General features: G+C 44.9%; 1 protein-coding gene across 1 annotated transcript in view; it reads right to left on the reverse strand.

The window, feature by feature from the left end:
* Nucleotides 1-1613: 1613 nt before the first annotated feature.
* CDC73 (cell division cycle 73) overlaps nucleotides 1614-25988 on the reverse strand; it is a 61859-nt gene continuing 37484 nt past the window's right edge. Inside the window, exons 11-17 of the mRNA XM_059677692.1 lie at nucleotides 20281-20338; nucleotides 18717-18752; nucleotides 18103-18190; nucleotides 12532-12693; nucleotides 9593-9693; nucleotides 5035-5176; nucleotides 1614-3697 (exon numbers count right to left, since the gene is read on the reverse strand). Coding sequence (XP_059533675.1) covers nucleotides 3661-3697; nucleotides 5035-5176; nucleotides 9593-9693; nucleotides 12532-12693; nucleotides 18103-18190; nucleotides 18717-18752; nucleotides 20281-20338 — 624 coding nt within the window. The 3' untranslated portion in view covers nucleotides 1614-3660. The remainder of the gene's footprint in view (nucleotides 3698-5034; nucleotides 5177-9592; nucleotides 9694-12531; nucleotides 12694-18102; nucleotides 18191-18716; nucleotides 18753-20280; nucleotides 20339-25988) is intronic.

Raw genomic sequence — 25988 nt, forward strand, 5'->3', positions numbered from 1 at the left:
TTACACACCTGTTGTACGGCCTCAATTTTCCCTTATTATTATTGCAGTGTATTGATCTAAAGTCCACGCTGGGGTCCATGGACACCCAAAGGTGCCAGGGAACAGGTCAGGACATGGCATTTCAAAATCCGTAACCCAAATCTTGATTTTAAGTGGGTCATTTCCCCTTTTTACTTCTACAGCCAATGTAACTGGAGTAACCAGTTGAGTATCCAATCTGGGTGAATAATAAAAATTCAGTCCAATCACATTAAGGCTAATGGGATTAAACTTATTCTTCACGTTTTTATACTGACCAGCCTCTGTAATTGTGGTCACTGTAATGCTGTCACACACCCCGCTGGTCACAAAGAATCTTATAGACGGACTAGCTTTACCTAAGACTCAGGTCACAGGCCCTGGCAAAGTGGCACTTCTTTCCAGAGACACAGGCGTGTCCTGCCATCGCTGTGCCCACCGCTGGCACAAGAGGGCATTGTCACAGAGTAAGAAATACAAGCCCCGCCTCCCCGCCCTCCAAAAAAGAACAATGGCGTCGCTTTACGTTTGTTAGGAGTCACAAAAGTTTTTATTTAGGAAAAATATTTCCTTCAATGTTTATTAGATAATGAATTTTATTTAAATAATTTACTTTTACTTTTTACTGTGCAGACCAATCAAAAAGTATGCCTCTTTCCTTTCATAAGCAAACTCTAATTCTGCATGGCAGATAAGAAATTAACACTCTACTTCCTTCTACCTTAAAAATTACCAAGCTTTCCTCGTCATGAATTTGTTATTTCTGCATGGGTTGTTGTCATGCTGCTGGTAAAAAAAAAAAAAAAAAAAAAAAAAGCCAGTGAAAGATAGGGACACATGGGAAACAAATCAGAAACTATAATACTAGTTTATCATGAAATATATTAAACATTGTTTTGTTTAAATATTAAACAGCAAAATACTCCTATATTAAATAAATAAAACTTGAATTTGTCATGGGGAACCAGAGGCCAATACCACCAAGATGGGATAGAGTGCAAAGGGTAATCCAAAAAACGAAGAAAAAAAGCAAACATTTAATACTGGTATCGTTTTCAGTAACAAATTAAACCAGTGATTCTCAATCCTTTCTGAAGAATGTTTAAGAAATACTGATGAGCAGGTCTCATCCCGGACTAATTAAATCAGAACCAGAACTTAGGCAGCGGTGTTTCTAAGGAGGTCCCCAACCGAGTCCCCCCTGGGGTCCGGGCTGAGCGCCCCGGCCGAACCCTACATGCTTCTCGCTATTACAAGTGCCCCCCGAATAGAGACGGAGCTTGCTTTTACCGGTGGGACAAGACAAGGGGGGCTCCTGCTAACGGTAGCTTATGGGTAAGTCAGGTTTATTAATGGGCTATTTCATGTCCATTACAATATTTTCCTGTGCCTCTTCTTTCCCTGCAATTCTGTATTTTTAAACTCTACGACTAAGTACAAAGTTCTTTTTTGGATACATCAGTTACACTGAAAATACATCACTGATTCGTGTATGTGAATGCTGACTGAATGCCTACTGCGTGCAAGGCACTGTGGCAGGTGCTGCTGGACTGAAGTCATGAGAGAATGAGTAATGATTGGCTATGAGGTGGGTGTGGTGTTTTTTGTTTTGTTTTTTAGAATTAATGGCTACAAATTAATTATATGGACCTAAACAAGGGACTGAGCTGCGGAAAAAAGAAAAAGACAAAGGAAGTAAGTACATACTGCGGGTCTGATTTTAAAATACACGGCAGAGCACACTCGTGCTTTTCCTAATGTTCCTTACGGTATTTCCAGAAGCCTTCCAGTACATAGAAGGCAGATGCAAGATAGAAAAATAAGTCCTGTTTAAAGGAGATGTTCCCAATTTTAACCACACTCTTATCAAGCAAATTTCACACATAAGTATAAATACTAAAAATCTTTATAGAAAGGTAGTTCATGGCCACTTGTAGTAGTCTCAATAGGTAACCTTAAAATATTACAGACTCTAGACCTTGACTATTTAACCATGGAGGAAGTTGATGCAATACATAATTTAGTCTGGGAACAGACTTCTACGCTGATAGTCTAATGTGAACAAATTTAAGTTTTCTTTTATTTCCAAGAAGGGAGGATGCAGAGAAGAAAAAGCAAGGGGGAGGAGAATCTGTTCAAACTTCATCGAAACCCTAAAATCCAGTCATTTTAAACATGGACGCTTTTCTCCTGAAAAGCCCAGTGAATTCCATATGGATAAGTACGTTCCCATTCCCTGTAGGTATGGATTTTCATGGTTATTTAGAGAATAAATAAGTGCTTTCTCATTTTTATGACAGCGTCCAACTTCAAAATGAGGTTCGGTAATGGCATCTGAACATGAGGGGGAGTTAAATGTTTACAAAAAAAAATATGTCAACCTAAGAGAGATGACGGGGGGGGGGGGGGGAGGGCGGAGGGGAATAGAGGCGGGGTGAGGAGATGATACAAATGATCGGCAATGATTCTAATGGTAAAAACTCTCTAGGGGAATAAAGGGTCCAAGTTACTTTAAGTAGCAAAAACGGTGACGTTAAGACTCAAGGGAAATGCTCGTTCATTGTACACGGATGCAGCACTGTCTGAAGTAGAGAAGTAGTAAAATATCTTACTTACTAAGTTAAAATATAGGCTTTATATTTCATACGATATCGAATGCGCACATAAAAATACCAGTGTTTTTATCTTGTTTCTGTTCAGACACTTCTTAAGCAACTGTGTTCTTTGGTGCCGGGAGAATTTATCGGCATTTAGGGCTAATGGGACAGAAGACTCGAAATCCCACACCTCTAAGGGGAGAACCAGAGTGGGCGCAGGAGAGCAGTAAGGAAGCGGAAATGGCACTGCAGTAGGCGAATGCACTTCTGCCCCGAGTCACACTCTGGCTCCCAGCTAGAAAGTCCTGTAGCCTACTGGGCTTTCATCGGCTTTGAATTTTCCTAGCGGGAAGGTATCCCAGACAGAAATAGACCCTCCTAAGTTGTAAATCAGCAAAGTCAGTGAGAAGAGCGTACATTCACTCAATGTATGCGATATAAGGAAGGAAGTCTCGAAAAGGCTAAGCAGTTCAACCAGAGCTCAAGAAGTGTTCTTGATTTTTCATTCTTCCTTTTTAAATAAAGACTAAGTAGAGATACAGTCTACATACAGGCTGACATTCTGAGTCATTCCAAATAGTCACATCCCTTGGCTTGGTTTTGCAAGTTCCAGAAACTAATATTTAATACCATCCATAACACAGCATTTCCAGTGAGAGGAATTATAGAGCAATGAAAAATCAGAAGATGGCTCCTGGAGCCTCAGAACCTCTAAATATACACACATTAACAACCTCGGTTTTCTAAAGAAACACGTTTTAAGTAATGCTAGTTTAACCAATGGAGAAAAAACTTCTATCAAAATATACAATTTCCATTACAGACTAGAAGGCTAATATTAAAAAAATAGTTGTAGGCCAAAAAGTTTGCTTCTATGAATGACAGGCGTCATATGATCCCTTTGAAGACAGAAGCATCGGATGAGAGCGGCCGCTCGCCTGTGACCTTCTTGGTGAGTGAGTGAGGAATTCATAGACACCCAGTCTTTAGATGAAGGTGCACCCACGCTTCTTCACCCAGATGTCCAGCCGGGAGACCACGCAATTCAGAACCTCAAGTGGGATTTATGCTTTACCATGTACCTGAAAAATAATAGGACAACACGTTATAATGACTAAGGATGTTAGAACTTTTAGAAGTTACATGTAAAGACACTTAAAATCAACAGCGAGAGGCTGTCTGTCTCCTGGAAGCTTGCTGCCTTCACCCTGGGGAAGAGGGACTGCTGTCACCTTGGGGAGAGGGGCTGCTGTCACCTTGGTGAGAGGGGCTGCTGTCACCTTGGGGAGAGGGGCTGCTGTCACCTTAGGGAGAGGGGCTGCTGTCACCTTGGGGAGAGGGGCTGCTGTCACCTTGGGGAGAGGGGCTGCTGTCACCTTGGGGAGAAGGGCTGCTGTCACCTTGGGGAGAGGGGCTGCTGTCACCTTGGGGAGAGGGGCTGCTGTCACCTTGGGGAGAAGGGCTGCTGTCACCTTGGGGAGAGGGGCTGCTGTCACCTTGGGGAGAGGGGCTGCTGTCACCTTGGGGAGAAGGGCTGCTGTCACCTTGGGGAGAGGGGCTGCTGTCACCTTGGGGAGAGGGGCTGCTGTCACCTTGGGGAGAGGGGCTGCTGTCACCTTGGGGAGAGGGGCTGCTGTCACCTTGGGGAGAGGGGCTGCTGTCACCTTGGGGAGAGGGGCTGCTGTCACCTTGGGGAGAGGGGCTGCTGGAGGAAGCGAGCAGCAGCGTTCCTCGTACTGAGTCTGTAGGACCGCAGGGAGAGGATGCTGAATGTTTCTCCGCACTATATTATAAATTATAATCATTGGGTGACTTCAATCACCTGACTTTGAGGAAACCCGTAATAATCAGTGGGGGACTTAAGATCAAGGAAGTTAGATTCTAAAGGGCGCCTCAAAGAAAATACCAGGTTCAGGGGTATTAACTGTGACTGTAGCTGTTCTTACAGTTCCCAGCTGTAAAACTCCTATTGCTGTAACGGACCTTAACTCCTCTACCCTCGGAATTAAACACATTCAGCAACTAAGCTCCTTTCCCGGGCTGCCCACAACTCGAACACAGCCAGAGCCCTCTGCGCTGCCAGAAAACACAGGGCTCTGGTCGTCCGCGCTCCCTAGTTGGACAGACAGCGTGGTCAGAGGTCACCCAGCCCCCCAGCCAGACCAGGGGGTCGAGACAGATCAGGTCTTCGGGCTCGGGGGCTGGTGCGCTTTCTAGCGCGTGAGAGGCCCTTCTCCGCCGGAATCAGCGTCAGAGGCAGCTGCACGTTACCGGCTGGAGACCCGCATCGCGGCAGACGAGGAGTGAGAAGAGGACACGGGGAGAAACGGCCCACAACTCTAAGGAACTTAGACTCTGACTGACGAGCCAGGAGTCCCTACAGTACAGCAGAAGGAGCGCCTCTGAGGAGCAGAAATACCTGTCCAGTGTTTCCCAGAAGCGTAAGAAAACCGGCCTGTCCAAATGGCGCTTGTGGTAGCTGAGCTCCAGCACCGTCACGTCCCACTTCTGCACGTTGGGGTCTAGACGAACTTCATCGTATTTGAGGTGGAAGGCTTTAACTATTTGGGGGAAATAACATTCTTTACTCAAAATGCAATCAAATGAAAGTACTTTAGAAAATAAAATACCCAACACAGACATCAGCAAAAAACAACAAAAAAAACCTAAACTAAAACATAAAACAATTTTTCTTCCACCAACCGAAGCTATTATAACCAAAGTGATCTTTGCAATAGATGCTAAAACTGTGGCATCCTCAAAAAACATTCAATGGACAAATATTTACTAAGGGTTCATACATGCCAGCCACCCGGGACTGAAAAGAGGACTGAGGCACAATGCAATGGTCCCCTGGAAAGTAAGGCTATTAAATACAATACGGTAAATGCAGGGCAGCAGAGAAACACAAAAGAGTACCTTACCCAACCATGGCATTCAGAAAAGGCTTGCATAGGCAGTGGTGTCTAATCTAAGACCTAAAGGTGGAGTAAGAATTAGGCTAACACAGAATCAAAGTGACCCAGTTAGCAGTAAGAGCATGCGCACAGAGACAACGGTTCACTCTAGGGCCGAAGAGAACCGAATGGACCCACACGTGCCAAGTTGCTCATGGAGGGAGCGAGGAAGCGGTAAGACCACAGGGGCCTGGAGCGATGCTGGCTCCCAGGCCGCAGGGAGGAGTCTGGACTTTCCCCCACGCAGACTCCTGCCAAGTGCTGAGCAGAGAGCGATGGCGCCACACACGCATCTAGAGGAGACAGGCGTGGTCAGCTGGGGAGAAGGCATGTATGGCAAGAAAGACATACAGAATCAGAAAATTAAGGAGGGAGAACTAATGGGACTTGTAAGAAATGACGGCAAGGAGGAGACACACACAAAGGCCTGTCGAGGTTCCCTGGAAGGAGATGATGAAATGCTGCCCCCTCACTGCGGCTGCCCTTTCACAGGTGCACGTGACATGGAAGGTGTTTAGCTTTTCTTTCCGTTTTTCTAACATAGGATGTGATTGCTGCTCTCACCAATACTGTCTAGTATGAGGGGTCTTGAGAGAATCTGATTAACTGTTAATTTCTGATAGCTACTTTATGGATTGTACCATATTGGCTTGCTCAAGGCCCAATTTTTTATGGAAATCCCAAGTGAATCATTTGAGCCCACAGAAAAACAAACTATTTATAAATTATTTGCTTTTATATATAAAGGACCTTTCATTGGACACATTACTTATTTTGAATTGAATTCAAGTTAATGAATTTGAATCAATTCATTATAGGAGCTTCAGGAAACCCATTTGCAAAATGGTTTTTATGGGTAAAAAATATTTTATTAAGTTTTAAAATTAAATAAATCAACATCTCAAGACCTCCTTATGTTTCACTTTCTAATTTTCTCAGCATGATTGCTTTAAGTCATTCTTAAAGATACAGGTTATATTTTTTAAAATGATTTGCCTAAAGCCACAAAGGCATACAGTATATAGTTCCTTTTGATAATTTCAATGGATTTAGTTTATACAATACTTATTTTTTCAACAGAAGAGACAACTTAGTAAATTAATACTGAAATATCAGAGTCCAAAAAGTTTAAGCCGCAATGAAGAAACATAAGGTTTCTCTCATCATACAAAATGTTTTATTAGCACAAAGCAATTGTGGTGAGAAAACGTACACCAAGACATGACCACAAACAGCTTTCTTATTCCGAAAAAGACTGAAAGGATTAAGCCTCAGCAAAAAGTGAAGAAGAGACTCTACACAGAGCCAGGTGCCTGGCGGCACAAGGACCACCAGAGCGAAGCCCTGCACACAGTGCAGAGCAGCTCCTTTCTGCAACTGCATGCATCTTGTCAACAGTTTTTTGTGGGAACAAAGCAAAAAAATTAAAGAGGTGCCCTTGAATAATATTTAGTAGGTAGCATGATGGCATGTCAAGTGACAAAGGGACAACATAATACAAACATTTATTAATTTTTTAAATTAACTAGAAAAAATTTGAAGAAATCCTCATTTAAAAATCTTGATTACAAATGTATGCATATGCAGCCAACTCAAACATAAAGAAAATAACAGTTTAGAGAAGTGATATCCAGTTATAAGTTCAAATTTCTCATAATTCTGAAAAGGTTTTATTATACAATCCAGTATTTAATATCTCCTCCAAAACTTAGTATTTTATTATTATGCAATATACAGAAAATATAATTTTTGCCAAGGCCCATACAGATGCTCCCAAATACCCCGTTTCCTCCCCCTACCCTACACAGGTATGATCATTTTCAATGTGTATGTGTGTGTGTGTGGGGGGGGGGGGGGGGGGCAAAAGCAGCAAGAGCAAAATCAGCAAGGAGACAAATTAAAAGCTAAGAGGTAATATGTCCTTAAGTTTCTGGCTTTAGGCAAATTACTTAAAAACCTAAATGAGGAAGAAACGTTTGGGGCTCCGCTCGGAATAGGTTGAGCCTGATGTCCCAATGGGACCTCCCTGGAGTCACCTGGTCACCAGTGAGCTGTGCGGCCCAGGCCACCAGGCTAGAGGCGTGGCTCCGGAGCGCCATCAGCTCCCTGAGAGAGTGTGTCAGTAAAGGAGACGGGATACGAACAGAAATAGGGGGCTGAGAGCCAGAGGAAGAGGAGCTTGGGAGCCTGGGAGCCTAACAGGTCACAGGAAGATGACTTTTAAAAAAATGAATTTATTGATTTGAGAGAGTAAGAGAGAGAGAAAGGAAGGGAAAAAGAGAGAGGGAGAGGGAGGGAGGAAAGGATGGAAAAAGAGAGAATGAGACAGAGGGAGGGAGGGAAGGAGGGACATCGATTTGCTGTCCCACTTATGTATGCATTCACTGGTGGATTCTTGTGTGTGTCATGACCAGGGATGGAACCTGCACCCTGATATCAGGATGGCGCTCCAGCCTACGGAGCTACCCAGCCAGGGTGAAAAAGAACATTTTAAAAAAGAGAACATTTGACTCAAGGAGTCAAATTCTGATAAGGAGGTCCAAAGTATCCAGTCTCTGGGTCACTAGTGAGTTTGGTGGGAACAGTTTCGTGGAAGGCAAGAAAAGTGAGGCTACCGTAGACTGAGAATGGGATGGAAGACAGTGAGTTAGTAGAGAGAACTCCTTCAGAAGCCTGGCTGTAAAAGCTGAAAGGCAGGAGCCAGAAGGACAGGCAAGGTCAAGGGAAGGTTTATTTTGTTCTGTTGGTTTTAGGACAGAAGGGGCAAGAGGCTTTCACTTCAAACGCTAACAGAAAGGAGTCAGTAAAGGATGAAGAGAAAGAGATCAATTCGTGGAATTGCTCATTACTAAGCTCGCACCTAAATTTCAGAAACTAACAACCTGAACAAAATGACAATGAAACCCTTATTCTTTAACCCTTTGCGGTCCAATGTCATTTTTGGAATTCAAACAGTCTGATCCAAATTAATTGACGGGATTGAATGTTGAACTTTTTAATGTTCTTATTGCTCGACGTTGGACCTGCTCCTAGCACCTGGTCTGTCGAGTCAGCCTCGAGGTTGGACCAAAAAGGGTTCATGAAATTGAGAGGGCACTGACATCTGGACACATTCTAATAACTTTTTACATACTATTCCCCGAGCACGCAAGCCGTAAAGCAAAGCACAGCGTTCCTGTTCACTGACGTCCTTTCACTAAAATTCTCCCTCTCTCTGTACCTTTCAGCTTTACTTATCAACTCTGCGCATGACTCAAGTTTCAGGAATAGCAGAGAAAGCGACCTTCGTGGTGGAAATGCTAGAATTCATCACGTGAGTACGTCTCCCCCGGGTGCCACTTTAGCCTGGAAGAATGGTGGAGCCACCAACAAAAGCAGAGGCTGCTGACAATACGCTGACTGCACAGCAGCACAATCTACACTCATGAAAAAGTTGTCATTTTTAATAAACATCTGTTTCGTGAGAATGCTTTTGATAAAGTCGTTCTAGTACGCCACTAACTTCACTGGGTACTCGGATTTAAATAACTGAAATATCCCTACCAGCAAAAAAAGCCAGCTCAACTCATCTACTTCTTAAGGGCCCATGACTGGTCTCTGAGGGGAGAAGCCCATATTTAACTGACGTGCGGAATGCCTCCCCCTCGCGCTCTGTCCTGTGCGGCCCACAGTGACCCAGCAGAGGAGGCCCCTCCACCAGGGAGCGCGCACTCTAGGCAGGGAGCCTTACAACACAGATACAAACTGGCCCTCAGTTTTCATTAAAATGTATGGACCAGCAACAATACGACTGACTTTAAAGCAGTCTAGAAAGTAATTATTAATGTCGGAGGACATGTGTGATGTTCAAAAAAAGGCTTTAAAAATATTCCCCAGTGCTTAAACATTAACATTACGTATGTGACTTGACAAGGATCATTTGACAGACAATTCTCATCTGCAGAGACACAGACGGCTCTTCCTCCTACATAAAGCCAGAGCATTCCTATGCTAGATTCGCAGTACAGAGCAGAATCTTACTTTTAGCAAATATGTCAACAGGTGATCCATCAGGCAAGAGCCATGGCCACCCTTTGAACTGCCACGCAGGACCCTGCACGAAAACGGCCACGACCCGGTCCCTGTAAACAGAAGGGGGGGGGGGGGGGGGGGGAGTCAGAGAACAGGCGGACACGAGCTGTCATTGCTGTGCATCTGAGGCTCACAGCACACGGCCACAGCCTTTCACCGGAATACTTCCGCCCCTACTGGTACCCTGCCTGGGGCCTGCACCCAAGTCTCTTACATATAATTAATTACATGCACAACCTTAGGTGATCTTTTAGCCTTTTATCTCGGCCCTTCTAGTAAGGACAGAAAGGGCCACTTTTCCAATGCAGCAGGAAACAGTAGCTGATCTATTAATCAAAAAAGCTGGTTTTAAAAGGAAAACATTTAACATTCAAACAAACATTATTCACTTTAATTAAAAACACCAGACATTATAGTAATTCACCAACCATTTCATAAAGCTCCAAGGCCTTATTTTTAAATTCTGATTATGTGAAAGTAACCTCAGTACAGAAACCAGCTAGACTTTTCTTACACTTTGCAATTGTTTTAAAACTGTTTCACTCACCACACATCTGTAAGTTTTCCTTAAAGCAACTTGTTTTATCAACCATTTAAGTTTCTTTTCCCAAAAAAAGAACAAATCTCCTTCTAGGCCCTCACATTCCATTACTTTAAACAGTAATTAGCCCAGCTGGCATGGCTCAGTGGTTAAGCATCGATTTATGAACTAGGAGGTCCCAGTTTGATTCCCGGTCAGGGAATATGCCCCGGATTGTGGGCTCAAGCCCCAGCAGCCGATCAGTAAGTCTCTCTCATCACTGATGCTTCTTTCTCTCTCTCTTCATCTCCCTCCCTCCACCCCTCGTCTCTAAAATCAATAAAAATATATTTAAAAATAAAAAACAATGTAATTAAATTGAGAAATTATAATAAATACAACTGCCATAAACCGTTTAAGCCCACCAGTAAGAGGCGGGAACAAAGTCCTAACGTTCACATTGGTGAGGTTTCCTCGTGCCTTTACCCTGTGCAGTGCTGGTCTCGGCAGCTGACACGTGACTTACGTTAACACACTGCATCTTCAGAACAGCCCCCGAGGCGAGTGCCACCATCCTTGCCCATTTAGGGAGGAGGAAACACAAGTGTGGGGGCAGGCCAGAAGCAGGGAGAGGGGGAGGAAGAGGGAGGAGCAGCGGGGGAGAGAGATGATTAATCTTGTGTACTGAGTGTGCTCCTGTCCCGTGTGAGGACTGATAAGTCATGAGAACGGCATTCAGTGTCATCACGTGACCTCACGCCTCCTGGAGAGGGTCCTGGGAATGCCCTGAGGCCCACAGATAACTCTATACATCCACGGAAACAGCAAACTTTCTATTCAAATAAGAAACCTACAAGAAGGATCCGTTATTGTGAAAAACCACAGCTAACAATTCTTAACCTGCTCAAAATCTCCAAGACTGAAATTATATCTTAAATGGAAAATGCCCGCTTTCAAGGGGCCTGAGCTGCATAGGCCACACCCACCCACTAACGGAGCACCACACACGGGCCCTGCTCTGACCAGGTGACATGCCCCTGCAGCAGCTGGGAGCTCCGGCGCCTGCCACCTCAGGGAGTCTGCTGGCCAGAGCCCCCAACCCTGCCAGGTCCCCCTGGGCAGCAGGACAAGAGGAAGACTCGCCCCAGGGAACTCCTGGAAGGGCAGGTGGAAGGGGGAAGGGATGCTACCCCCAGGCTACGGCGCCAGTGGCGAGGAACCCAGTGAACAGTCACACGCGGGAGGCGTTCTGTGACGCAGACCTGGCACCTGTGCACGCTGCTGGGCTCCCTCCCTGCGAAAGCTCCACACATATATGCAAACATGTAACATTCCTACTTCCTGCAAGCCTTAGCCTTGATACACATGAAACCTCTTCTCCTCCCCTTCCTGTGTGCTCGGTGTGCCTGGCTGGCCATGGGGAGAACTGTCACACAGGAACCCTCTGTGCTCTAGTAGCTGTTGAGCACACTGACACTGCCAGCAGCTTGACCTCCTATGTCTGAGACCAGCAGACACTCTGAAGGGAGAGTTCATCCACTGCACCGATGCAGTAAGTGCTCCCTGTCACAGAGATGAGATGCACTCTTGGATCTTTGTATTTTCACTCCAGCTTAGATTAACAAAGTAATTTAAGATTAATTCCTGTATCTTCAGTTACAGTCTCTTTATATTACACATAGCTCAGTATTTTATTAAAGAACACTTCAACATAATAAAAGAGCTAAACCAGGGTGATCGCGTTATTCTTTTTATTAAATTATTCCCTTGTAATAAATGTAGCAATGCCTTCACTTACCGTTTCTTATTCAGGAAATCTGAATTTTCCAAATCTAAAATCTAAAACGTAGGCCCTCACAACATCAGCCTGCTTAAAGTTCTACTCTAAAAGCTGATCCAGAACCAATGGACGAGTGGAAAGAATTTTTACTAAGTTTTCCAGAAGTTAGTGTTTCTTCTTTTAAGTGAAATAAAGTGTAGCTACCTAAAACATAGGTTTGATTAGGTATCACTGGACTATATATTTTTTAAATATATTTTTATTAATCTCAGAGAAGAAGGGAAAGGGAAAGAGAGATAGAAACATCAATGAAAAAAGAGAATCATTGATGGGCTGCCTCCTGTTCGCCCCTTACTGGTGATCAAGCCCACAACCCAGGCATGTGCCCTGACAGGGGATCCAATCCTGAACTCCTGGTTTACTGGCCAACACTCAACCACTGAGCCACACCAGCCGGGCCCTGGACTATATTAATGATGACCAAATTAGGCATTAGCAACGGCTTCACAAACAGGTTCTATTTATACCTCATGATAAAATCCACGATCCCAGGAATGACGGGCCAGGTAGGAAATACAGATATCTCACCAGTCCTGAGGCATGAGTTTCAGGGGCTGGTCTACGACTCTGTAGGGAACCGTGACGCTGAGCGCGGTGCCCCCCGGCTGCATCTGGTCTTTCCTTCTCTGTATCAGCGTCTCGTTTTCTCGCTGGCAGCCCTGTTTCTTCTTCTCGTCTGATGGGACAAATCTTTGAAAACAAAGAGAAGAGAAAAGGCCAAAAGGTTCAATGTGATAAAAATAAAAAATAAAAAAAGAAGTCCTATTTTGAAGTGATTTTTTAAATACTGAGCTTTAAACCAAAAACATTGGTTTTGAACATACACCTGTTCTGCATGTCCAGGTGATGCTTGAAGAGCAAGGGTCTTTCTTCCCCCTGCATGTCGAGTGGAGCGAAAGCTGGCTTCAGCCGTAAGTCAGCATGGGTGTGCCTCTCCCACACACAATGTCTGTTCACCCGCACTCAGCATCTCCCAGGCTACACAGAAAACCGCCCTGATCCTGATTTCCCAAGCGCCATTAGGGAGACTGAATTGTAAACGGAAAGGTGGCTTCAACTGAAGGTGACGTGGCTGGCGAGGCCGCCTCCCGGACAGGTGACTCAGCCCAGCCAAGAACTTCACAAAACGCCCGTCACGGTGTATGCCTCCGCAAAATCAGGGAACTGCCATCCAGTTTCAGGGCTGCTTTGCAAATTTTAAAGTAAGAAAATTCAATCTGTGTATGCCCATTGCCTGTTTTAGTAAATACTGCTGTAACTTACTGGAGTAAAGGAGCAAATCGGTGTAGGTCAATTCTCTGCTGTACCATCAGCCCTAGGCTCAGAAGTACTGCAGCGTCTGCAGCGCTGCTGCCAGCTCTAGGCTTGGTAGTGATCGCCAAGCGCTTCACAACCATCTTTTAAAAAATATACACACATCTCCTAAGTCTATTGGCACATTTTCCTCGCTCTGGTGCGCCCTGCCACTGTATGGGGTGGTGCCATCAGCGCACTCAGTGTGGGTCCTTCTGCTTCTACAGTTCAGGGAGACACGGGGGAGGGGACACATGAGAACTTGCACTTGCTAGAATCCTCTGAAAATGTTAACCCCACACACTGGCTTCGCCACCCAGCGATGCTACTGTTGTGACCTGAAGGCTGTCGGTACGTGGTGACTGACAGTGCTGAGCTGCACTGGTGAGCTGGCTGTTCCACATCACGTCACATCTGCTGGGAAAGTCAAGAATGCCGCGTCATCTAAAACTGTCGCCCAGATAATCACTTGACGGCCTATGGATTCCTTCAGGAATCTACATTTTCCCACCTATGGGTACATTTATTCATGTACAGACAAATATGGGAGTGAGGTTACTGCGCCGGCGGGAAAGCAGTGAGCCCAGAGAAGTTAAAACAGTGCAGATTCTCTCCACTGAAGGTGCTGGTAAATAGTTACACTCAAGCTCTGCTTTCTACTGCACTTCACCGGGTTCCTGGAATAGGGAACAAAGCCTAGCTTCTGCGGGCAGGGCACCTCACAGAAGTTTCTCCCCCATAAAGCCAGGGCGCTCAGGAGGGAAGTTTGACTTTAGGGTAAACCAGCAATAAGCCCACCGCCCGCCCTTTTCCCCGCCCCTCACCCCCAGTCGTAACCAACACCATGGCCATTGCCAGGAGAGGCAATCTCACCATTGCCCACTAGACCCCTCTTGGACCGGAATCAAGAGTAACAGCCCGAGCACAGTGATGGCTCAGAATAAACGTTCTCCCAGCCCCGCCTGCGAGACCTAACCCCGGGGTTTGGGGGAATTACTGGGACACGCACTGTCTTCGCACAGTGATTGCTGGCCTCAAGCTTCTGCTATTATGTGTCCCTGAGGGGGAGAGCTGCCTGAGAGACGAGGGACCAGCTCCTGATGACATCGCTCCAGCTGAGCCAGCTGTGCCCAGAGCCACGCTTTCAGTGACGTTGCGCCAATGAATTATTCTTTGGTAACGCTACTTTGAGTTGGTTTTTACCACTTACAACTAAAAGCATTCTCACGAATACAACCAGAGCCGCACAACCAAGGCGGTGGATGGATACACATCATTTGGAGAAATACTTTGATGTCCACGGATTCACCCATTTCGTGCTGCACGGATCGACAAGTAATATTGTCAAAGAATGAAATGCACCTGCAGAGGATTATGCTCCGCGAGATACGGCAGGCAGAGAAGGACTGGTGCCATATGAGCCCGCTGACAGGGGGAGCTAATGAACAACTGAACGCACACAGTGGACAGACTGACAGCTGTCAGAGGGGACAGGGTTGGGGTTGGGGGCTGGGTGAGGAGGGTGAAGGGATTAAAGAAAAAACAGAAAGACAGGCTCATGGACACAGACAACAGTATGGGGACTGCCGGAGGGTGGAGGGTGAGGGGAGGTAGAGGGTAAGGGGGGGAGGCGGTAAACAGAGATGGAAGGAGACTTGACTTGGGGTGTGAACACACAATACAATATACACATGATATATTATAGCATGAAACCAATACATTAGCCAATGTCACCCCAATAAACTCAAAAAAATAAAGAATATAATGCAAATGAGATATAACTAGGTAAGCTAGGTTATTTTTCCTTTTTCTTAAATAACAAAAGTTGAAATTTAAAAAATGCGATAAACGAATGTCTGGATATTAAGCCCTCACCCTGAGTGTAAGGTGGTGCCTCGCAGACACCAGGTGCAAACCTTCCCCGAGTGCCCACCTTCCTTCGTCAGTCAGAGAATCTCCAGAGAAACAGTTCCCAGGAAATGAGCAAGTGAAAACAATGAAAAACATTAGATAAACCCTAAAACACACACAAGGAAATGAGGTGTCATGAATGAAACAACCGTCAAAAGACAATAAAGGACTTCTTTGATGCACTGACCAAAGATCATTGCTTAATTTTTAAAAAATGAAAAAAAAAAATGTATCAATGTTTCTAGTTCTCCCTCTTCCTTCCTCTCTAAAATGAGTAAAACATTTTTGAAAAAAGAGACATGGTAAATGAGAGGTCTGAAGTATAGCTCACTTAAGTCCCAGAAGGAAGAGGACAAAACAGGGGAAAGGCAGTATCTAAGAAGAACCAGAACCGATGACAAGCCTCCGATTTAAGTCTAATGACTCCCAGAGCGGGATATAAAGAAATCTATGGCGAGGGAGAGCAGATGAACAACTGTAAACTGATCTTTAAAACCACCAGATAAAGCCACTGTCCTTCGAGGACGAACAGCTGACTTGCCGTCATCAACAGTGGAAGCTGGAGGCAGTGGGATGTCTTCCAGGGAAAGAGAAACCAGCACCTCCGGCCGGCTCCACAGCGGCTGAGTCACGCTGCAGTGCTGCTGGGCCTGGACCACTCCACCTTTCTGCCTGGTTTCTTCCCCCACAACCCACGTGCTGAACCAGGCGAGCCCCCTGGGGCCCCTCCCCAGCCATCGCTCCTCTCTGGAACTCTGCCCTGAGAAGCTGCATCTCCACCAGAATCGTGAATACCTTCCAATCAGATTATTTTGAACACAGTTCCAGTCCCACCCAAGCATTTCTCAAAATCATGTTGATCAATGTAAAATGTGCTTTTTAATTACTTCCATTTACAGCATTAATTTTGTTATTTAGGGTGTTAAAGTTATGGTGAATTTTACTTTGTTTTGTCTCTTTTACTTACTGTAGGGCTAAAAATTGAAGAATCCATGCCAACATGAGCTATGGGTTACAGCCAGTCCTGTAATTGTGTGGAGGAGGTTTCAATTATGCATTAATTACACAGCCAAGCCTCCAGCTGACTCACGCTGTAGGGGATATGTCAGCTGCAATGAGGTGTTAAACAATGAAGGGAGTGTTCCAAACTTGGGAGGACCATTAGGCCTGGTCAGCCCTGGGAATGTGGCTGTTGGACTGTGGGCTTCTTTGCAACACGACGAAGGAGAAAGATACTAAAATTCACTGTGTGGTTTTCTTTGCACTATTCGCTGCCTTCTATTATAAAATAATATGTAAGTATTAGATCTGTAATATATGCAGAGAGGCACCACAAAGACTCAGAAAATGAAAAATTAAAGGCAGAATTTCCTTTGTAACATTTCAAAAACTTACTGTAAATTTTCTGTAATCATGCAGACACATTTATAAAAGTACAGTTGTCAATTACTAAAAATTATGAGAACCGTAAATACCAAATTCACAAATCATAAAAACGAAAGAGCTAGAAAAGACTGTAAGGAGCCAGATAGAGTAAGTGCAAAGAGCCCAACCCCAATTATGACGACACCCGCTGGGAACTGATCCAGTCACAGGTGCAGACGTGACTGACAGGTATTGAGAAGGAGCTTAAACCCAGAGATGAGTCCGCTAATAAATTCACAGCGAGCACAGTGTTAGATGCAGAGGCTACCACTCTCCCATGTTCTCGGTGCGTCTCCCCTCCTTCCTTAACACTTACTCAGCGCCCGTGGTTAGGCAACAACTGTTTCAAACAGTGAGACACAAAGAAGAACAAGACGAGTCCCTTTCTCTGAGGAAATCACAACATGGCTGGAAAAGACTGGGTGCCGGACTGCAAGACACGGAGCCTGCACCAAACAGAACCAAGAAATAGAGGCGTTTCCTATTTCACAGAGAATAAACGATGCACGACCCATTCTCGCACACTGATTAGAAGGTGAAAAGCAGGCGCATACTCAAATAAAAACACATTTTTTTAAAGTAGTTAATCAAAACCATGTTCACGTGGGTCTAACCGTCTCATATTATCAGAGCTATGTCAAGAGGTGGACGAAAATGATTCTATTTCTTATTCACCCAACTGTCGATAATGTGAGGGAAGGCAGATTACCAGAGTAATCCACACACGGTCAGAACAGCCAACTTCACTATACAAGCCCAATAAAATATAAAATACAAAACATAAATGTTCCTTCTGTACCCTTAAAACCTGTAATTTTATTAACCAATGTTGCCCCAATAAATTCAATTCAAAAACTCCTTTATTCCATACTGTTAATGGAAAGATCATTGAAAATTTCATTCAAAGGTATAAGGAAAAAATACTTAATGAATGGATAAACTTGTATATGCCAGGTTACATGGATTGTTATACATCTAATTTAAGTCGCAGGCATATAAAAGTCAATTCTGCAGTTGGTAAAACCTAAAATCAGCAAGTATCACAGCTCATTTTGCTTCTGGCTTTTAATTAGAAGCAGTCTGAATTCTGTTTTGGAGGTGAGGTTATTCTTTTTCCTTCTCTAAGAACTATCATTTATCGTTATTTTACTAAGAAAGATAGAGCATTCACTCACACTCCTCCCATAGATATGTGACTGAGTGAATTTATTTTCCTAGTTACAACGAAAAATATTTAACAAAAATTTTAAATGTAACACCATTCAAATTATAAAATATTATTGTCATTCTCACAGTGAATGGAAGGATCCAGATATGAAAGACTATATCCTATTTTGAAAATTATATTTCAGACTACCTGTATAGCAGAAATTGAAATTTGGTATTCTCCAAATAAGAACTACAGAATGGTAACTGCTAATTCACAGTGTCTGCACACTCGGTGAACAGAGAGCTGAACAAATCCCTTACTTCAGGTCCTGCAGCAGGTCCTTTGCGTTCAGCATGGTTATTAAAGAGGTGGTAGCGGCAGGGATTATGATAATGGGTGTGCGAGAACCTGCAAAGACAACATTTTTAAAGGTAGTAAACATGTTATTACTATGAAAAGGAATTATAATTGCTTTCCCAATCAAAAGCTTGTAAATGTATAATTTTCACTCTTTTGACCTAAAAGTCACTTTAAGTCAGCAGCAGTATTCAAAATATTTAACAATCAGCCGGCCGGCGTGGCTCAGTGGTTGAGCGTCAACCTATGAACCAGGAGGTCATGGTTAGACTCCTGGTCAGGGCACATGCCCGGATCGTGGGCTCAATCTCCAGTGTGGGGCGTGCAGGAGGCAGCCGATCCATGATTCTTTCATATTCTCTCTCCCTCTCTCTCTCTCTCTCTCTCCCCCCCCTCCTCTCTGAAATCAATAAAAAAAATTAACAGTCAGTATGACCTATGCACCTACTAATCCGAATAGATACCGAACACACGCATTCGATACAAGTGCACAGGCAGAATAGCAGCCCAGCTCTGTTATCTTGCTTATTCACATTTACTTTGTAAAATACATTTAAAATCATTTGCAGAATCTTACCTTTCTTCTGATTAGGAGGAGGTCTTGCTTGAGAAACTGTTGAAAGAAAAATAAAAAGCAAACTTTTGAATGTTATAAAAATCACATTATTTTCAAGCTTAAAAGGCAAGTAAAGCCTGAGAATTATTTGTGATTATAGATGACTAGCTCAGTCGCGGCTGTTAACCAGCCTGCACTGCTGCTACTTCAAGTCGGGGGGTGGGGCGGGGGGGCGGGCAGGATGAGGGCTGGTTCTGAAATTCCCCGCCCAGGGTCCTCTGAGTAAATGCCGAAGCCACGCCCGGGGAGGCTGAGCAGCACTGCCCGCTCCGCCTGCACATGCTCTGTGGGGACCAGAAACCCCAGCCACGGACGAACCCCGGAGGCACACTGCTGAGAGGCAGCGGGGGACAGGCAGCCGGGGGCCCTGGGAGGCCCAAGGAATCATGTGGTCTGGCCCTGCCAAGGCTTAGAGGGGTGAGTTCATTAGATGTCTGACCAGATATCGCAGCTAATGTTTAAGTGGATCACTCTGTGTGGCCAGCGAATGAGGTAATAAATATCCAATGGCCCTTGGCAGAGCAGCCAATGTGAGGAATGAACACCTCCTAAGAAGGTTCTGGCTTAAGAAACAGAGTTGATGGTGGTGCCCTTTATGCACGAAGCAGGAAGGGTGAAGTCAGCCATCGGGGGAAAATACCAGGGAACAAAGGTTTTCCATCAGTTTTAAGACGCCTGTGGCAAACCCAAATGTTAGCCAGTTAATGTAGGATGTAGGATGCCAGACCTCGGAAGAGATGTCTGAACCGGAGACACAAACTGGAAAATCACCAGAACATCAACTTAAAACTACGGGTGAGGTACTGCGACCCACAGTAGGTGATAAAGTGGATGCCTGGACCGCGTGGGGAACCTGACACACACAGAGGGCTGTCAGTTTCCCACGAGCAATGAGAGGTAAACGAGCCAGAGGCGGCCGACCCACCTCCGAGACCCGGGGAGTGAAGGCAGGAGGGACAGCTGGGGGCCTGGAGTGCGGTGTGCACCAGAAAGAGGGCGAGGGACAGGGGTATGTGCGAGAGTTTCCCCTGGTGAAGAGGGAAGGGCTAGCCGGGTGCAAGCTCTGCTGAGCAAAGGCCTGTGCCTCTTAGTCCACTGGAACACGTGGGCCTCGCCAGGTACAGTCCCTACCTTTCCTTAACACATTTTTAAAAAATGATTACAGAACCTTATGTGCTAAATAACACAGACATCCGAAGTCCTAAGCATCAAAGCTGTATACACCAATCTATTAAAATTATGGTTTTCTGCTCTATGATTAGGGGGGGTGGGAAATCACATCCACATGCACCATCACGGAACTCAAACAAGGAATTGGTGAGGGTGCTACAGATACTCTGCTTTTTAAAACATTTTTCTGAAACATTTAAAATCATTTACTTAAAATTTTCTTTAACTCCTCAACTATCCTACTGTCAAGTAAATGTTCTGTAAAATCACTTTAGAAGTATCTGAAGTAAAGTTTCAGGTCCTGGAAAGCATGGTCACTCTTGTGATCATTTGGAGGGAACGATCTTGTTTTTACCTGGTCTTGGTACTGGTTGTGCCGCAGGAGTCTGAGTCTTACGGGCCGACGCACCCTCCTTTAAAACAATAAAAAATGATATATGACATTAAAGTTTCTTTAAAAATTTCATATCTATTTGTCTTTCAATCAGTCACTCTACCAAACATGCTCTGATCAATCCTAAGACTGTAAAAACAAAACACCTTTCCTTATTTTTTATACTATTGGTCATGATGTGGGAAATAGAAATCTTAGGTGGAAAATGAATTAAAAATTCTTACCATACAGCAGTTATTATGAGCATGTAGTATTTCTCAAATATCCAATGATTTGTGTAATTGCTGACAATTTTAACATCTCAGAAATGTCATCATTTTTAAATCAAGTCAATCTTTTTCCCCTTAAACAGTCTCAAAATGAGTAATACATAACCTCAGATTAGAAAGATGTAAACAACATAACTTTGCATTAAAAACCACAAATACTTGACATTAATTGCCTTTAAAATATTCAGGGAAAATAAAGAATCCCATTTACAAAGATGAGTTTTTTTATTTAAGAGTGATTAAAATATCTTAAAAATTGAATAACAAATCTCAACTAATTACCAAGCTTGTGATATATACAAGAAAATGTGCTGAATGTTGAATTTTATCAACTAGATGACACTGAAATACTTAAGACACTTTAAAAGTTATCTATCTTTAGTGCACTGGTTTCGATAATTTTCATGCTAAATTTTTTTTCATTAAAACATTTTCCTTTAAATAAATTGTTGCGGGAAGGGGGAAAGAGACCAACCAAAGGACTTGTATGCATATATGTATGACCCATGGACACAGGCAATGGGGTGGTGAGGACCTGGAGTGGTCCTCACCCTGGTGCTACACAGGGTCAGTGGGGGGAAGAAGAGGACATAAGTAATACTTTCAACAATAAAGATTTTTTTTAATTTATGATAGCAATATGTATTTCCACCTGAGCCTTAGACCTGATTATTCCAGGAGACTAATGAGGTAAACAGCTACCAGCACCTGCACTTAAACCAACATGGATGTGTCAATTGCAAGTGCCCACAGACAGGTATGCTGTGCTGGCACCTGAAATGGCCATGCTACTGGGAAGCCAAAGACTCCTGCAAGCTTGCTAGCAAAGTAGGGGCCACATTGCTGGTTTTAAATGCTGGCAACTCCCCTTAGGATCATGGGTAGCTTCCATGAACTAAAACAGATAAACGTGTCTGCCATTCATTAGTCCTGGAAGAGACACTGAATTTGAGTTCCGCTTTCAAGTCAAGAAACTTCATTTGCGGCACAAGGTGGGGCAAAGCGAAGGAGAAGGCCAGGCAGGCGGCACTGGCACCTTCGTTCTGAGATCGCTCCTTCGAGCCGGGCTAACTCCCGCTTTGGGAGCTCAAAGGAAAGTAAAACGGGCTCCTAATCACCTGCTGTCCTCAAAGGAAAACTAAATTCTGAGCAAACAATAACTTTCCTTCAAAAAGGAAACACTAGTTACTGAATTTAAATAACCAAACACATGCCATTCATCCAAATATTTTAATTTAATAAAGAAGATTTCATCTAATTTTAAGTCAGAACAGTCCAGAGATATAAACCACAAGCAAAATTGTTGATGGATAGCAATGAAACTGGAATCTGGCCTCTAAAGAACCGTCAAACGGCACTGTCAGAGACTAGGGGGAAGTCACATCTGATCCAGAACCGCAGGGTGTGTCTCCAGCACAGGGACAGACAGCTGGCCCTCGGCGAGCAGGAGCGGAAATAAATGCTGTGCATTTACGGGGCCAACCACTCACACTGAAGCACAGAGAGGGATGGAGACCAACGCAGGGAGGACCGGACCCCACTCCCTCCTCCCGGGACTCGAGGACATGCGACAGGTGCAAACCACCACCAGGGCTGAGGTGCTCTCCCCGCACCCCGTTCTCCCTCGCTCTTCCTACCAAGGACATGTAGCTGAATGTATCTACATAGATAAGCAGGTAGTATACTAGTAAGTCCATAAAATGACTTATCTCTACTATTAGATAACAAATAAAGTTACACCTGACTCTTCACATAATGATCACTCAAAAGCTGAATAAAACCATTACTTCTGAACCAGGAGAAACTAAAGGTTAGGAGGTGTGAAACGCTAAAGGCCCTCACCTTTAGCCCTGGGGAGGGGCCCTCTCCCACTGCCACCCACATGCTCTCCCGCCCAGCCCCCCGCCCCCCTTTCTCGGTAAAGTAAGGCTCCTCTCCTTGTCCTCTGGACATGCCTGTGGTTCGTCACAGCTGCCGTGTCCCAAATGCCACTCCGCTGCCATTCCCGAAGACGCCCATTTCTGCTGGTGAAATGACTCCTGCTTCATGTTGAAGGTTGTCAGGGGCCTGGCAAACCCGGCTTTAGATTCTGACTCCTGGAGGGCTATTCTAGACAAGCCCAGGGAAAACCCGACAACCAGCGGGACAGCTCTGCTCTTCCGTTCAGCGTGTGACAGATGTGAACGCAGACCCATGCGAGCAGTGTTGCAGTGTACCCCGCAAATCACACAAGGACGCCTCAAGAAGTCGAATTAGGAGCCACATTTATTTCAAAGCCGGGACTACGAGGGGGCAAATGCTCTCCAAATCTCGTAGTGCCTGAGTGAGAGCAGCAGCCATCTTATAAAGGCCAAAACCACATCCTGCCAGACCAGTGGTTCTCAACCTTCCTAACGCCGCGACACTTTAATACATGTTGTGGTGACCCCCAATTTCATTGTTACAAATTGAACATCATGAAAGCATCGTGATTCATCACAAAAACAGTATGTAATTAGATATGTGTTTTCCAATGGTCTTAGGCGACCCCTGTGAAAGGGTCGTTCGACCCCCAAAGAGGTCACGACCCACAGGTTGAGAACCGCTGTGCTAGACACTAGAATGTGGAATTATCTTGGGAAAGCAGTTTTACAGAAGCAGAATTGAGCAAAGTTAACAATCTTTAAAGGTTCTATAGTTTCAGTTCCCGGAGCCACTGAGTTAAGGAAAGTGATTTTGTGGTTTGGTCCTCGGACACAGGAGAAGAGCCTCTGTGATATGGGCTGGTGACATAATGGGGGGGGGGGGGGGGGGAGTTTCTAGGTCCCGCTCTAATCTGGAAACTGAGGCACCCTGCCCTATTGTGTAAGCAAGCGGGCACACAGAAGCCAGAACAGCAGGGTTAAAATCCAAACAGCAGTTTTTACCCAAGATGAAAGATACTACGCTCCATGCTTCAGTAGAAATTACCAGACAGTTATGCAGAACTATAAAACTTCACAAAACAGCTGCCAGTTGCTGAGTCTGACAAAAAACTTGTCACATTTCCTGAGAAAGTTTAAGCATCGAATTCAGACGTTAAAAGACACGAAACTAAAGGGAGAGTGTCTACAAGCCTGCCTGTCAGGATTTCTACAGATTCCCGTGGCTGGGAACATGAAGGTGCTAGAAAGAGCCACTGGGGGAGCTTTCATCTCTGCCTGCTCGTCTTCTCCACCAGCGTCACTTGAACTTAGGACAGAACGCGGGTGTGGCCTGAAAGCGGAAAGTCAATTCCGACGATGTGCACAGGCCCGTGAGGAGTCTGCAGGAGGCTCTGCTGTACAAACGCGGGCCCCACTGCCGTGGGATGGACAAGCCTCTGGAAACTTCGGGGCTGCGGACAGTACCGAAGGCTCCCTCCTGGAGCGCTCCTCATCATCCAGATCCAAACTAAACCCTAGGGCCCATCAGAGAGTCCAACCAAAAGAACGGGCCAAAAACGGTGGATCTCTGGGCCCTAACGTGTAACAAGCTGCGCCCGCCTGCAGATGCTGGCGCGCAGTGGTTGGTCCATACCTATTTGCTGGACAAATGAATAAAGTGAAAATATAAACAGCCACTCATGCTTCTGTGAGTGACTTCTGGGTATGCTGCCCCAGGGGCAGAAAGAGCGCCATTTCCCCGGCTGCGCCACGCACGCCATGGCCGAGAACAGAGAGCAAGGACTGAGAGAACCTTGCTTTCATCCCTCATCACAGCTTAGCTACCAGTGGGGACAATCATTTTACGACTCTAAGCATGGCTCCTCCTCTCCCGATGGGCACTGCAATGAAACCGATGAGCAAAAAGGCCTTTTACGGAACATCTCAGGCAGCATCCACGCCGACCGGGTTAACCCTCGGCAGTGGCCACTGCTGCTGGCTACACAGTCAAAGCAAGGAGCTCCTGATAAATATGACCTACTAAATCCAACTTCTCCTTCTGTCAGCGAGTGATTTTAAGTAGACGCTGAAGCATTACTCCAAATTAAACAAGCAAACGGAGCAGGGAGCATGTGTATGGGTGGACAGAGAACTAAATGCCCCCAAAAACGGGTTGGGCCTGGCCGGTGTGGCTCAGTGGGTCGGGCGTCCCTCCTATGTACCGAAAGGTTGGTTTCATTGCCAGTCAGGATACATAACAGCCATAAGCTCCTGAAATGCACTAAAAATCTAATGGACAAAAATAAAAAATGTTAGAGGGCCTGGCACTAAATTTAAAAGTTAACACGAGCAGCTGGCTGGCTTGGGATACAAAACCAAATCTGTCCCTCAGGCTGCCTCCTGGGCCCCAACTCCATGGGCTCTGGCCTGGGCGAAGGCCGCCGATGCGGACAGCGGTGCGTGAAGGGCAGGGATGGCGGGGGACCCAGCAGCACGTTTCCCAGTGCGGTTATGTTAGTAACATTGGTTAACCCAGGTTCAGGGGAAGGAGCCCTTGTTACAAGTTGGAAAGATTGAAACTGTGAAAATGAAATCTGCACCCAGGCTGGTGTGGCTCAGTGGGTTGGAGCATCATCCTGTGCACGGAAGGGTCTTGGGTTCGATTCCCTATTGGGGTTTGAAAAGGAGGCAACTGATCAATGTTTTTCTCTCACATGGATGTCTCTCTCTCTCCCCGCCCCCCCTCCAATCTAAAAAAATCAATAAAAACATATCCTTGGGTTAGGATTTTAAAAAAGAAGAAAATGAAATGTAGCGAAAGCAGGCTTTTTCATGTCCCATTTTTGTCCTTCCTCCATGTCCGCACTTCCTGACCATTAATCACCACCCTTTGATGTGAAATTCACAAGAACAGTTTTCAGATTCACTTGGACATTTCTCTGTATTTGAGTTTAATGTTCATGAACAACATATGGGAAAGTAATTGTGTAAACAAATAGTGTGCGGACTTTGGATCCTTCTATGGTCCTGGAAAGTAAACAAGTGACTAGAGTTAATCTCTAGCATCTCTATTTCCTCCATAAACTGACATGTGATAATCAAAAACTATTACAGGAAATGAAAGGCTATATTTGATATAACAGACATTATTGGGGATATAGGACCGTGAACATATAGCTTAAGTCCCAAAACTATACATTTCTGGGAGTCAGTGTCCCTAAAGTCTGGGGGGGAAACTGATAATTCAAGCTATTTTAAAAAAACACAATGCCCCAATACTCTGCAGAAAAAAAGAAGGTGCCCAGGAGACTAAATATACCAAGAAATAGCCAAGCATCTAGTGCTTACTAAAAAGCTCGCTTGACAGCAAGCTACCATCCCATCCCGAAACACTGGGACAAGTGAGTCTGAACAGGAAAACCTAACTGCCCACCAGCAAGATCCTCTGCACGTGTGCTGTGTGTACTCTATCATTTTGCTGAATTTTATCATACACGGAATTTTAAACAAAGGCAAA

Source organism: Myotis daubentonii, chromosome 20, assembly GCF_963259705.1.
Source record: "Myotis daubentonii chromosome 20, mMyoDau2.1, whole genome shotgun sequence".
In the NCBI taxonomy this organism is placed as follows: domain Eukaryota; kingdom Metazoa; phylum Chordata; class Mammalia; order Chiroptera; family Vespertilionidae; genus Myotis; species Myotis daubentonii.